General features: G+C 59.5%; 1 protein-coding gene across 1 annotated transcript in view; it reads left to right on the top strand.

The window, feature by feature from the left end:
- Positions 1–13415, top strand: part of NRXN2 (neurexin 2) — a 93349-nt gene that overhangs the window by 57670 nt on the left and 22264 nt on the right. Inside the window, exons 17-18 of the mRNA XM_006911330.1 lie at positions 7520–7701; positions 12344–12515. Coding sequence (XP_006911392.1) covers positions 7520–7701; positions 12344–12515 — 354 coding nt within the window. The remainder of the gene's footprint in view (positions 1–7519; positions 7702–12343; positions 12516–13415) is intronic.

Consider the following 13415-nt stretch of genomic DNA (forward strand, 5'->3'; position numbering starts at 1 on the left):
GCCCGGGTCTCCTCCAGCCTCAGCACCACCCACCACGTCCACCACTTCCACAGCAAGCACGGCACGGTGCCCATCGCCATCAACCGCATGCCCTTCCTCACCCGCGGCGGGCACGGTAAGTGGCGCTGCCGATGCCGCTCGGCCGGCCGGACCCCAGGCCTCGGGGGCGCGCGGCCCTGGCCCCCGGGGGCCGCACCCCAGCCTGTGCGCGCTGAGGGCCAGCCCATCTGCCTTGCGGCCCGCGCCCCCTCACCTCCCATCTTCGGCTCCCATCTTCTCGGCCCCACCCTCGTGTCTCCATCACCACCCCCACCCCCCATCCCTTTATCACCTCATCCCTGTCTTCAACACTTTCCTGCCTCGCCTCACCTTCACCTCCTCATCCTGATCTCTGCTTTGTTATCGCCTTCGCGTTCCAGTCCCCCCGTCACCGCCCCATCTCCGTCCTTCATCCTCTCCAGCTCGGCTCATCACCTTCTCCATCTCTGCCCCTCGTGTCCTCATCTGGCTCACCTCCACCTCTCCCTCCACCTCTGCCTCCACCTCTACCTCCACCTCTCCCTCCACCCCTACCTCCACCTCTACCTCCACCTCTCCCTCCACCTCTCCCTCCACCTCTAGTGCCGCTGCGCCTTCCCGCTGCTGATCTAGTCTCTGTGCCCCATGATCTTCTCGTCTTCCTTTGCCCCCCCACCTCTGTCCTGTCCATCATCTCCGCCTCTGACCTGTCCCATCTCTTCCTCCTTCACCTCTTCATATCTGTCTGTTCCACCTGTGTCCCTCTGACACCCTTTCCTCCTCATCCCCATGGCTGCCCCGCCACCAGCTCTCTACAATCAGCCCGCTCCACCGTCCCATCATTCCCCGGCCTCAGTCTCCAGTCTCTCCTTCCCACACCCCTTCATCCCTGCCCAGCTCCACCTCTGCTCTCCGGCACGTCTCAGCCCTGCAGCCCTGTTGCCTGGAATTGACTTCCCTCATTCCAGTCTCCCCTTTGCCTCCCGTGCCAGCCCTCGTCACCTCCCGTGCCAGCCCTCTGCCACTGTTCACTATTATCACCTCATCTCGGCCCCTCTTAACCTTCCCTCTCAAAACCCGCCTCACCTTCCCTCTCGGACTCATCGCCTCCCATCTCTGACCTCTGTCGCTTCTCGTTTCTGCCCTTCCTCACCTCCCAGCTCAGGCCCCTCGTCTCTTCATATCTCGGACCCTTCAGATCCCCTGCCCGCCATCTCTTCCCACTGCTTCCCACTCTGTACCTGCCGCCTTCTACCTCTGTCCTCCATGTTCTCCATGCCCCCCTCGCTCCCCATCACTGTACCCCCATACTTTCCAATCTCTGTACCCTCCATTACCTCCCCCGTGTGTTCCTCTTCCCATTTTTTTTTTAATTTCCACGTCAGACTCCATCACGTCCCACTTTGGTCCCCTCCTTCACACTCCATCTCAGAGCTCCTGTCACTTCCCATCCCATCCCGGAGACGCCCGTCACCTCCCATGCTCGCGTCTTCATCACGTCCCCTCTCTGTACCTGGCCATCGCATTCCGTGGGGTACCCCATTCCCTCCACTGCTACCCCTTTCTCACCTCCCGCACGGTACCACTCGTCACCTCCATCTCAGCTCTCCACCACCTCCCACTTTCCTACTTCGTCACCCTTAACCTTCGGCCTCCGTCGCAGCCCCTCGTCACCTCCCATTTCCGTCCTCCCACCGCTTCCCGTCGCATCACCTGCCATCTTGGTGCGCTGACATGTCCATGCTCCCGTCACCCTTCATCTCGACTCCCGTCACCTCCAGTCACTGTGCCTTCCCCGGTGCTCCCTCTGTGCCCTTGTCGCCTGCGACTTCTGCCCTTCCATCGCTTCCCATTTCCGTTCGTCCATCACTCCTCCTCCTTTTTTTTTAACTCCATTTTTGTTTCTCCCTCGCCTTCCATGCCTGCGCCCTCATCGCGCCCCATCTAGGCCCCGCACGGGCTCCCATTTCTGCACTGATCTCTGCCCCCCGTTATTGTTCTTCATCTGTCCCTCCTTGCCTCCGTGTCTTTGTTCTTCCATACCGCGTCCCATCTTTCCATCCCTTTTCTAGTCTTTGCTTTCCTCCTCCTCTATCTGTGTCTAGTGTTCTATGCCTCCACGCTCTCTTCATCCAGTTCCCAGGAGTGGCCCTTGCCAGACCCCTCCTCATTGCTTTCCTCTCTCTTCCCGGGATGGCCTTGTCTCGTCTCGTCCCTGTCCCAGCTGGGGTCCTCTCCACGCAGCCGTCTTCCGTCTCTTTCTCTTCGTGCCGCTGCCCACCCCGCACCTTGCTCTTGACCTTAACTTCGTTCCTCCCCACAAGCTCCCTGGGCTTCTGCGCCTTCTTCCCTCCTCTTTATTGTCCCCTCTGGCTCTCTCGAGGCCCAGTGTGGCTCCCAAAGGGGCCCAAGAGGACATGGTCTTCCTGGGCAATGAGGAGAGGCACCAAGGGGCGAGCTAGGAAAGGGGAGCCAGGGACACCGGGGGAGAACATTGTAGGGTGAGGAGGAGAGCTGGTGAAAGGGGGCGGGAAAGGAGAGAGGCGCTGGCCCCGGAAGATGAGCAGATTGGAAGGAGGGGCCTGGGCGCTGGAGTGCCAGAGGAAGGCTCGGTGGAGGAGCCATGGTTGGGTCATTACGAGCTGGGTGGGAGGGAAAGAAAATGGAGGAAAGGGGGCACTTATGGAACGCGTGTGTTGGGATTGCCTCGGAGATGGCCACCCCCTTGCTGGGCAGAGGAGAGAAAAACTGCCCCCAGAGCGCCAATGGCTGCCCAGTGCCACATAGAAGCAGAGGAGGAGCTGGAGGGTGCTCAGGACAGTGATGGTGGGAGACTGAGCGGAGGTGGAGAGGAAGGAGAAGGGTCAGATAGAAGAGTGGGGAGAAAGCCACCTGTCATGGCTGAACCCTACCTCCGCTCACCTTGGCCACCGGGGGAGGCGAAAGGACACGCTTCTCTTGAGATCCTCGGCTAGAGGGTGAGGCCAGCGTGGGAGACCTTCCTAAGTCTGGGGAGACCTTTCCTCTGCCCCAACATCTCCCTAGCACCCTCCAGTGTGAGGGAGCCTGTCTTTCTGCCCCTGCTCCTCTACTCCCCTTTTCTTGGGGTCTCGCTGCCTTTTTCCTTGCCTTCCTTCTCTCCTTCTCTTCACTCTTCCTTCCATTTACCCTTCCATCCCCCGTAATGTCCTGTTACATAATATCCCTACCAACTCACCAGACCCCCATGACACTCCTGTACTTGATGTTGGTCTGGGCACAGGCAGATCAGTACACCTGGGTCCTAAAAATGGCCTGAGATGGTGACACTCTCCTGGTCCTCGACCCCGATTTTGGTTTGAGAGTTCTTGAGGAGCTTTTCGGCCCTCGACCTTTATTTCTGGTACCCTCCAAAGCCAATCCCAGCTCAGTTCTGGGTCAGTAGCTTCCAGGGGTTCTGGATTCATCCCTCCAGGTTATAAAGGGGGCTGGCATTTATTTCGATTCTGGATGTGGGTGTACTAACTTGGATTTCTACCTGAATGGTTCACGGCCAAGCACGGGCTTATGAATTGAGGGGATACTGTTCTGGGATTCTAGATCAGGAGAGAGCTGAGCCCAGGCATCGGATCTGTGGAGACCCTTCCCGGTTGCGAGGGTCTGTGTACCAGAGCTGGGGTGGGCTGCGGACACCGAGGAGCGCAGCTTTTCTAGATCGCGTGGGACATTTTATCCTCTCATGATTCTAGATCTACCAGAAGATTTTTGTCATGGCTTCTGATGCTGCAGGGAGCTGGGCAGAGGGAGGGTCTGCCCTCATAGTTTTCACCACAGGGGCCTTTCCCCATGGGGTGTTTACGTGGGATGATTATGTTGTTTGGGTCTGGGTTCGCTAACTATTATTAATGGTTGGTTGGTTCTTTCTAGAATGCAGGTGTGTGGAAACTGTATGGAAGATTCTTGGTCATTTGGAGTGTTTTACTGGATCGGTGAATTTCTGGGTCTAGGAGGCACCGAGCGAACTGTATTGGGTGCCAGCCCTGGGCCTCTGGTTGGTGGGCCAGAGATCTCTTCTCTTGGGCTTCGGAGGTGTGCAAACCTCCCTCACCCCCCCGAAATGTTATGCACAATGTGGCTCACTAGCGTTTTCCTGGGAAGGTCAAAAAACTCGGTCTGGACCGCCCTAGGGCAGCGTTCTGGGCTTTGGCTTAGGTCCCTCTCTACGCCACCCGAGCCCTTTCTGGAACCTTTCAGAGGTTACAGATGTGGTTTAGAGGCCTGGGCTCCCTGTCTCTGCCCTCCCCTAGGAGTAGGGCAGCCAGGGCAGAGCACAGCTTCGCGGGCGCCCATCTGGGGAGGGGCCGACCTGGGAGGGACTTGGCGGAGCCCCGCCCCCCGCCCGCTGTGCTCCCCACCCATCCCTCGGCGCCCTCTGGCGGCCGCGCGGGGCCGGGGAGAGAAACGTCTCCTCAGGGTAATTACCGCCGCCCCAGTCCAATAAACCATCCATCTTCCACCTCTGCGGCCCAAGAAGTGTCTCTCCGCCCGAACCCCCCACAGAGTAATAAACGCCCTTAGGCTTTCACAGGCCCGCCCCGCGTAATAAACTGGCTGCAGTGTGAGAACAGCTGGATAATCAATCCCGGAGGAGGCCTGGCTGAGCAGGGCCCGGGCTGGGGAAGGGGCGGCAGGGGCGGGCAGCCCGTGCGCACTGGGCCTTGGGGGCGGGGACGTGCGCTCCGTCCTGGCCGGTGCGGGCCAGGCCCTGCCCTCGCCGCCCGCACGGCCTGTCTCCGTGCGCTTACCGCCATGTTTCCCGGCCGCTTGGCATCTCCTCTCGGGGTGCCTGCTTCTCCACACTGGGCCTTTGTGTGCAGCTGGGTGCGTCGTCTCCTGTGCGCCGGTGTGGGGCTTGTGGGAGCGTCACTGGGGATGTGTGTGCCGTGGGGCGTGGGGCGCCGCCGCCGACGCCTCTGATCCCTGGGGCCTCGCTGCCCAATGGGGCATCTCGCCGGCCTGCATCTCAGGCCCTCCCCGGGCTTGGGCTGGGCTCTCTGTAGGGCGATGTGCTGTTGTCTGGGTTCCTGGGTGGGAAAGTGAAGAGAAAGGGCCTCCTCTCCCCGAGACCTGGGAGGTTTGGGACAGGCCCCAGGTAGATGACATTTACTTTGCCGGTCTGAGTGACCAGGAAATCCAATAGCCCCTTCTCTGTCTGACTGGGAGGCCCTGGAGCCCAGGGGGCGAAGAGGCAGCAGCCTGTGGTCAGGAAGGCAGGGAGGGGGCTGCGTGGAGGAAGGTCAGCATCTTAGCTCCCCTGGCCCTCCCCACCCCCCCCAAATTTGGCCATGTAGTTTGTGAGTGAGTGGAGGGGGAAGGGAGGACCCTGGATGTACAAATTACTTAGTAAGCAACTGATTTTTAAAACAGCAATACATTGGGACTAGATATCCCACCCCCCCAAATTTGGCCATGTAGTTTGTGAGTGAGTGGAGGGGGAAGGGAGGACCCTGGATATTACAGTTGCCATGGAAACAGCCGATTTTTCAGAGTGCTGCAGTGTTGGGAGTGGAGAGACTGCTACCAGCTGAGGCCTACCCTGCTCCTGGCCTTCAGGCCCCGCCCTTTCCAGGCAGGTGGCCCACCCCTGGTGGGGGAGTGCTCACTGCTAACCCCACCCCCATCCAACTTTCCACCCTAATCCTGGCTCAGCCCTCGGCACTGGGCCTTATGGGGGGGCCCCAGGTAGGAAGACACCTGGGTCTGCGCTGGGCAGAGCCAAGCTCCCCCTGTCTGCCGGAGGTGCTTTTGCACTGTGGCCAGATGTCAGATGTCAGTTATTAGACATCCAGGCGGTTCTTTCACCTTTGCCCGGCCCGGGGGGATCATCTCTCTGCTCTGGCCCTTCCCGGGGAGATGGAGGGCATAGATGACAGGAGCTCTGGGGAATAGCTTCTGCTCCCCCTAAGCCCAGCCCTCTGCTGGCCTCACGGCCACTCCAGGATCCAGGCGACGTCCTTCTCCCCTTGGCTCCTCCCTGCGTCTGCAGACAGTGCTTCCTTCCAGGGCTCTCAGGAGTCCCCTCTTTTGGGGGCCTGGGAGCTTCCTGAGCTAGAGCCCCCATCCTTGAACTACACTGCCCGAACTACAGCAGGACTTGTGAGCCCCCGAGGGGAGAGACCCCTGAGGTGCTCCTCCCCTCCCCCTCAGGTTCCCAGCTCCCTGACCCCAGGTTTCCACCCCACCCCGAGCTGCCCCACCTTCGAGGCCCCACTTTTCTCCCGGCCTCCTCCAGGCTTTTGCTCCCAGGCCCCATCTGCCTCTCTCTTCCTCTCTGGATAAGTCCTCCCCTGAACACTCTCCCCCAAAAAAGTGCTTTGAGAGGAGTCGTTATGGCTAATTATTCAATTAAGCACTTTATGAATCTCATCTCCCATTTATGTTCCAAAGAATGCAAGATTGTTCTCTTCCCTTCTCTGAAGGCCCCGGAGTACTGGTCCTCTAGGCCTCTAAACAAGCCTCCCTTCCTGGAAACTGGGTGACCAGCCCTCCACCCCCACCCCAGCCATCAGTCTGCCCCCCCGCCCCCAGGGAGCCTAGTGAGCCGCAGGAGGGAACATGGAGACTAATGGGGTTTATTTTGGGGCTGAGATCGTTAGGGACCTCACACCCGCCCCCGGAAGCCGGATGGAGAAGAGGAGACAGGGGGAGAGAGGGTGGGGTGGGGGAGGGCAGGGAGAGGGAGCCTTCATCTCTGGCTCCCACTCTCCTGCTTTCTCTCACCTACACCTCTCTCTGTCCCTCTCTGTCCATCTGTCTCTGCCTCCTTCCTCCTCTGGCTGTCAATCTCAATCCCCCCACCACTCCATGTCTACCTGTTCTTTTCTGGGCAGGGCTATAGGATCCCCCTGTTTTGGGACCAAGGCAGCCTCCTAGTTGGGAGTGGAAGCAGAGAGCCCTGGGGAAACTGGGACTGTAATTTCCAGAGGCCTGGGAGGGGCGGGGGCAGGTGTTGGAGGGGTGCCAACCTGTGGGCTGAGTCAGAGCTGAACCAGCCCCTGCTCCTCCTCCTGCCATCGCCTGGGGCTGCTTTCGCCTTGGTCCCTGCGCAGCTCTGGCCCCACAGAAGCACACACCTTGGATCTGTCACCTCTGCCAGCCCTGGGAGAAGTCCAGACGATCAGGCCTAGGGCGCTCGGATCCTGCCTGACCCCAGCAGGATCCTCTTGGTCCCCTTGCAGCCTCTCTCTGGGCTCAATCTCTGGGTCACTCTCTCTGTTACGTCTCTGTTTTGCTGTAATTAAAACCAGAATTCCTGTTGAGGCAGCTGCGTCTGTCGGTGCGCGTGCACAGGCTTTCACCTGGGCACCCACCTGGCCATTTTTCCCAGCATGGCGGGGCCCGGTGGCTGCCGTGGGCCTCCCAGCTAAAGCCCCGCACCCAGGGCTCTTGTCCCAGCGCCGAGGACCTGCTGATCTTGACCTCCTGATGTCTCATCTCTTTCTCCCTTTCCTTCTCTCTGCAGCCGGGACCACGTACATCTTTGGGAAGGGGGGAGCACTCATCACCTACACGTGGCCCCCCAATGACCGGCCCAGCACGAGGATGGACCGCCTGGCCGTGGGCTTCAGCACGCACCAGCGGAGTGCCGTGCTGGTGCGGGTGGACAGCGCCTCCGGCCTCGGGGACTACCTGCAGCTGCACATCGTAAGGACCCCGGGCCCCGGCCCCAGACTGCCCTGTCTTCCGACCCCAAATCAGTCAGTTCCTTCATTGCCGAGGGATCCGGTACCTCCGATCTTTCCCTGTGTGGAACCCCCACAACCTCTGTTCCCCAATTCCTGGGGTTTCCTCTTGGCAGTTCTGCTCCTGAGACCCGTTCTTCATAAGGCTTCATAAGAGTCACCCTGCTGATTTGAAGCTCCCCCATTCCCCGCTCCTTGAGACCGTCTGTGTCTTCTGACCTTTCTGAATGAAGTCAAGGGTCTCCCTGAGTGTTCCAGGCCATTCTGCAGCCTTCAGAAATGTCCCCACGTGCATGACTGCCCTGGGCCGCTGCCCGCTCACTCCAGGACGGCCTAGGGCAGCCCGCTGTGTTCTGCACCTGTTCCTGCCCCCTCCTTAGACTTCCCTGCCTCCGGGCGGCCCATCCCTGCTTCTTCACCTTGCCTTCAGACCCTGCCCCTGCCTCTTCCCCGTCCTTGATCTCTGTTTCCATGACCTCTGCCCTCCCAGCCGCCCTCTGACCCTACAGCCTTTCTGGCTGCGCTCACTATTCTCTGACCTCTCGGCCCAGCTCCGCATCCCCACCCTGACCTCAGGTCTCACCCAGCTCTGCCTTCCTCTGCCCAGCTCCTCCGTGGGCCTGTTCGCTTCCTCAGCCTCCGTTCCTGCCCAGAGCCTTCCTCTGGGCCTCCTGCCAGACCTGCGGCTCCTCTCCTCAGTTTTTATCCTTAATCTCGTCTTCAGGCAGCCCCTTTTCTTCCTCGGCCCTTTTCCCATCTCTGGTCCTGTCCTCTGGCTTTGCTCCTTCTCATTTGTGCTCTTAGCCTCTCCTCTGTCCCCTTCCCGTAGTTTTAACACCTGGGCCTCTGACCTCAATCTCTGTTTCCACCCGTACAGCCCTTTACAGCTGCCTCCTTTCCCTGCCTGCATCCTGCTGACCCTGGCCAGGGCCCCTGAGCTGGGAGGGCTGAGCAGGCTGGCCAGGCTCTGTGTGCTGGAAAGGTCTGGGTAGGGGTCCCTGGGCTTTGAAGGGAGCAAGGAAGCCAGAGGAGAAGGCTGGTTTGGGCTCCGACACTTCCCCATCCGATCGGGACTGTGGCTACCGGCCCCACCTTACACAACAGCTTTTTAGGGTACACCGTTCCCCCAGCACCAGGGAGTGAAGGAAGGAGGTGTGAGGAGAGGTGTCTCGTGGACGGAGCGGAGCTGGAGTGTAAGGGCGGCGGAGAACGGGCAGGGAGCGGGGGGGAGAGTAGCCTGGGGAGAGGGCCCAGGCGTTCCGCGCCCGTGCGAGCGAGACGGACGGAGTGTCTTCTAGGAGACAGCGAGGCTGCAGATAGCACGAATCCCTGAGTGACAGTGTGGGCCGGGGTGACTGTGTCGGGAGTTATGGTGTGACTGCGGGGGCCCATGGCGGGTAACGAGAGAGGCGGTGTCTTGTGGCCTCGGGTCAGGCGTGTCGCTCTGTATTCGTGTTTCCCGCAGAGGGGTGTTTGCTATTGTTTCCGTCTCCCGACCATGAGGGCCACGTGGGACTGTGTTCCCGTGTCGTCCCCCCCCCGCCCCGTGAGCGAGGGCTCCTGTTCTCGCTCCCCAGTCACGAGGGGCTACGCATGGCTTTGGAACAGGGGGCCAGGGTTTGGGTCCCAACTCTGCCACTTCCTTCCTCTGTCTTTGTGAAGTCACCCCACCTCTCCAGGCTGTTTCCTCATGTGCGTAGTGGCGTGGTGGACAGGGGGGATGCTGGGAGGTTAAAATGAGATGATGTGTATAAAGCACTTATGACACCCCCCGGCCCTTAGGAAGCACTCGGTGTCAGCTGATACCCCGTGTTAGCTAATGTCGATCTGTGCGTCTCTGCGCCTGTCGGTTTAGGGGACAGGGTTCCCCTAGTGCTAAGGAGAGAGTACAGGGGGATCAGGATGCAGGGAGAAGAGGGCGCCTTCTTTCCTCTCCCAGAGGTGCCCACAGGCCTCGCCTGGTGCAGGATTATGGAGGAAGAAGGCCTGGCACCTAGTGCTGCAGAGGGCAGGGAGGAGGGGGTGCCCGATTAGGGTGGGGGGCCCTGGAGGAAGTGTGGGAGCCACGAGACAGGACAGCTGTTAGGGGAGAGTTGGCACCAGATGGGCTGCAGCCCCTTGGGGGCAGCCCCGAGCCCCCTCCTCCCCTGGTGACACATCAGCTCCCACCGCAGCGTCATTAGCAGCTCTCAGAGAGTGGGGAGGCGGCAGCAAAATAAGAAAAAAGCAATTTGACGTTTCTAATAAAGCGTCGCTCCACTTTGCCAAATTAATTTTGACTCCCATAATTATTTGCTGTAGGAGCGGCCGCGTTCTCCCCACCGCCGCCTAATGAGGTAATTGGGGAATTAGGAATTAATGACTTTAACAGAAGTGACAACTGACTTCACGTCGGGAGCAGCTCTGGGGAGCTGCCTCTCCCCCGGAGTGCACGGCTCTGAGCTCTGCTGCCTCCTAGGAAACCCAGGTGTCCTGTCTCCCAGCCGCCCCGGCTGGCCCTCTGCCCGCCCGGCTCCCCGGCTGCATCTGCTCCTTGACCGCCTTCACTGCCCAGCTGAGCCTCGTGGGGAGAAACCCTCGGAGGCGGCCAAGGGGCTGGCGCTATTCTGGGTGATGCTATCACTAACAATAGTACCGGGGAGCATCGCCGTTCCCCTCACGTGCGTGGGAGCAGATGATCTCCCCGGGATGTTGTCAGTTGTGGGAGGTAGATGGGTGGGGCTTGCTAGTACCTTTTCTTAGGTGAGCCCAGCCTCAGTTTCCCTGCTCTACTGCATCTGAGAAGGAGAGATGCTGCAGCACGGATGACTGTGTGCGTGTGCGTGGGGGTGTGGGGGGGAGGGCGGCCTTTCCCAGATTCTAGTTGGGGGAGAACTGGACTCGCAAGTGGGGAAGGGCTAGGGCATCGGTTTCCAAGCGAGCCACGGCGGCACGCCTGCCCCCTAACTCGAAATCCCAATCCCTGCCCCATCTGTGAGCTACCCTGTCCCCACCCCTAGTGCCACTGGACGCAGGAGGTGGCAGCTGAATGGTTCCTCATGCTCGGGCCAGGTGAGAGCAGTCTTTCAGGAAGACCCCAGGAGTGCAATGTGTTCTGGACGATCTGGGTCCCTGTGACTGTGTGTTCAGGGGCCTGAGGGAACCTGTGCCAGTGTCTGCCTTGTGTGGGAGGAGGTGTGGGGACACGGGGGGCTGAGTTTATTAGGAGGGCTGCTGGGAAGGGCAGGGGAATGGAATAGGGGCCTGGTTTAGAGCCTCGTGGGCCTTCCTCTGACTTCTTCAGACATCTTCGGTTTCATAGGTCGGTTGGCCTCAGTAGCCTCTTACGTCACCTGCCCACACCCAGCGATTTGAGTCAGTGTCTCCCCAGACTAGTGGGTAAGGGCGAGAGAACGCTGGCTTTGGAGTCAGACCAACTACGGTTCAAATCTGGAGTTCCTTTTATATGAGCTGTGAGATTTGGGGATGTCCCTTAACCTCACTGAGCCTCAGTTTCCTCCTCAATAAAATGGGGATGCTGTAAGCTTTCTCAGAGGGTTGCTGTGGGGATGAAGAAAACCTGCTTGTATAGTACCTGAGGGGGCCTGGCATGTTTTAGGGGTTCAGTGAAGTTCTCCTTCTCATTCTGGCACCATCAGTGTAACTTCCTGGCCTGGATCCTGGGTGGCCTCTGCAGGGTTCTCGCTACAGGTCCTGTGTGGAACCTGGGGCCTGGGTCCGAGAGTTTGCTCACACTGACTACTTCCCTTCTCTAGGCCTGTGTCACACTCTGTCCCCTGCTGTCTCTTTCCAGCTCCCAGCCCCATCCTCTACCCTACACACCCATGCTCACCTTTCCTTACTAAGTCCAACATGGCTTGTCTCCCTGATCTCTTTCCATACCCGTCACCCTCTAAAACATGCAGTTCAGACGCTCCCCAACTCCTTCCCCACACTCAGGTCTGAGCTACACGGGGCCAGAGGAGCCGCCAGGGGAGGTGGGCTGATGCCCTGGTGCGGGAGCCCCCAAGGGACCTGCTCAGTGCTGAGCACGCAGGGGACAGGAGGCCGGGGTTGGTGGGCAGCACCCAGGGAATGGTGGGGAGCACCCAGGGGATGGTGGGGAGAGCAGAGGTTAGACCTTCCCCAGACACGGAGTGGGCTTCTGGGGAATTCTTTGTTGGTTGTACCTTAGGGAGACCTCTGCCCTCTGTGCTCCCACTGGTCCCCAGCGTGGTCCTGGTCACCCGGTCTGAGGCCTGGGCTCAGTGGCCCTTGAACAGAGTAGGAGCCCTGTAAAAATTTGTGAATATTCTGAACAAACCAAAGGCAAGAGGCAAGTGTGGTTAGTGGAAGTGCTCTGGGTGCAGGCTTTGCACCCTACATGGCTTCCCTGACCTCTCTGAGCCTCGGGTTTCTCCCTTGCCTGCATATGAGGGAGGGGTGAGCCTACTCACCTCTTTGGGCAAGTGAGAGGGTCCAATAAAGGCCTGACCGGGGGAGAGGTGCCGCGTAAAGTTGTGAAGTGCTGTGGAGCTGGGCCGGTGGTGGTCACAGGTAGAATTCTAGAAGGAGTTAAAGGGTTGCTCCTTCCTGGTCGCTGACCTCGACCTTCCTGTCCTCAGGACCAGGGCACCGTGGGGGTGATCTTTAATGTGGGCACGGATGACATTACCATCGATGAGCCCAACGCCATCGTGAGCGACGGCAAATACCACGTGGTGCGCTTCACTCGAAGCGGTGGCAATGCCACCCTGCAGGTGGACAGCTGGCCAGTCAATGAGAGGTACCCGGCAGGTAGGCACTCTGGGTACACAGAGGTGTGGTGGGAGGGGCGGGGCGGGCAGGGCGGCCTCTGATAGGAGCACTGCCTGCATCTGGGGCGGGGCTAAGCAGAGAGGCTTCTGGCTGTGGGCGGGGCGAGTCTACAAGAAGGCGTGGCTTGGGGCGGGACCAAAGTGGGCCTGGCTGGATTTGGAGAGGGCAGAGCTAAGCCGGGAAGGCTGCGAGGCCGGGGTCCAGTCTGGGAATGAGGGAGAAGAGAAGAGGAAGGGTAGAGGTAGGGAGAATCTGACTCGCTTGAGGCAAGGGTGAGTTCAAATTTGAGGGACAAGAGGGAACGGGGAGGTTGACGCAGAATCCAAGTAGCGAAGAATCGGAAATAATCCCAAACATATCTTGGCAAGGAGGCAGGGCGGTTTCCAGGGACAGGATAAGGAACGAACCAAGGTCTTTATGAAGAGCAAGTCAAAGTTCCATATTAGGGGATCTAGATAAAGGAAGAGAAATAACCACAGAGACCCGAAGAAAAGGAACCCTAGTGTCTCAGGAAGTAGGGGACATGGTGAAAGGGACAGAGAAACAAGTGACAAGAGTGAAAAAGTGGGGTCAAGTGCATTCGACAAACCTTTATTAACATCCTACTAGGCGTCAGGTCCCGTGCTAGGCCCTGAGGACTCAGAGGTAGATGGGACGCAGCCCCCGCTTGCAGGTGGCGTGCAGCCTTGGTGGTGGGGGTGGGGGGTGGGAAGGCAAGCACAGGACTGTAAACAGACCCAGTTCAACGGCTGTGGTGGCTGAGGACACACCAAGGTCTGAGGAGGACAGAGGGGGGACGGGGATGAGGACTTGAAAGAAATCAGGAGCCAGAGACTGCAAGATACTGAAGGAGGCAGAGAAAGAGCCTCAGAGTGAGAG

The sequence above is a fragment of the Pteropus alecto genome, unplaced genomic scaffold (genome assembly GCF_000325575.1).
Source record: "Pteropus alecto unplaced genomic scaffold, ASM32557v1 scaffold43, whole genome shotgun sequence".
Taxonomy (NCBI): Eukaryota; Metazoa; Chordata; class Mammalia; order Chiroptera; family Pteropodidae; genus Pteropus; species Pteropus alecto.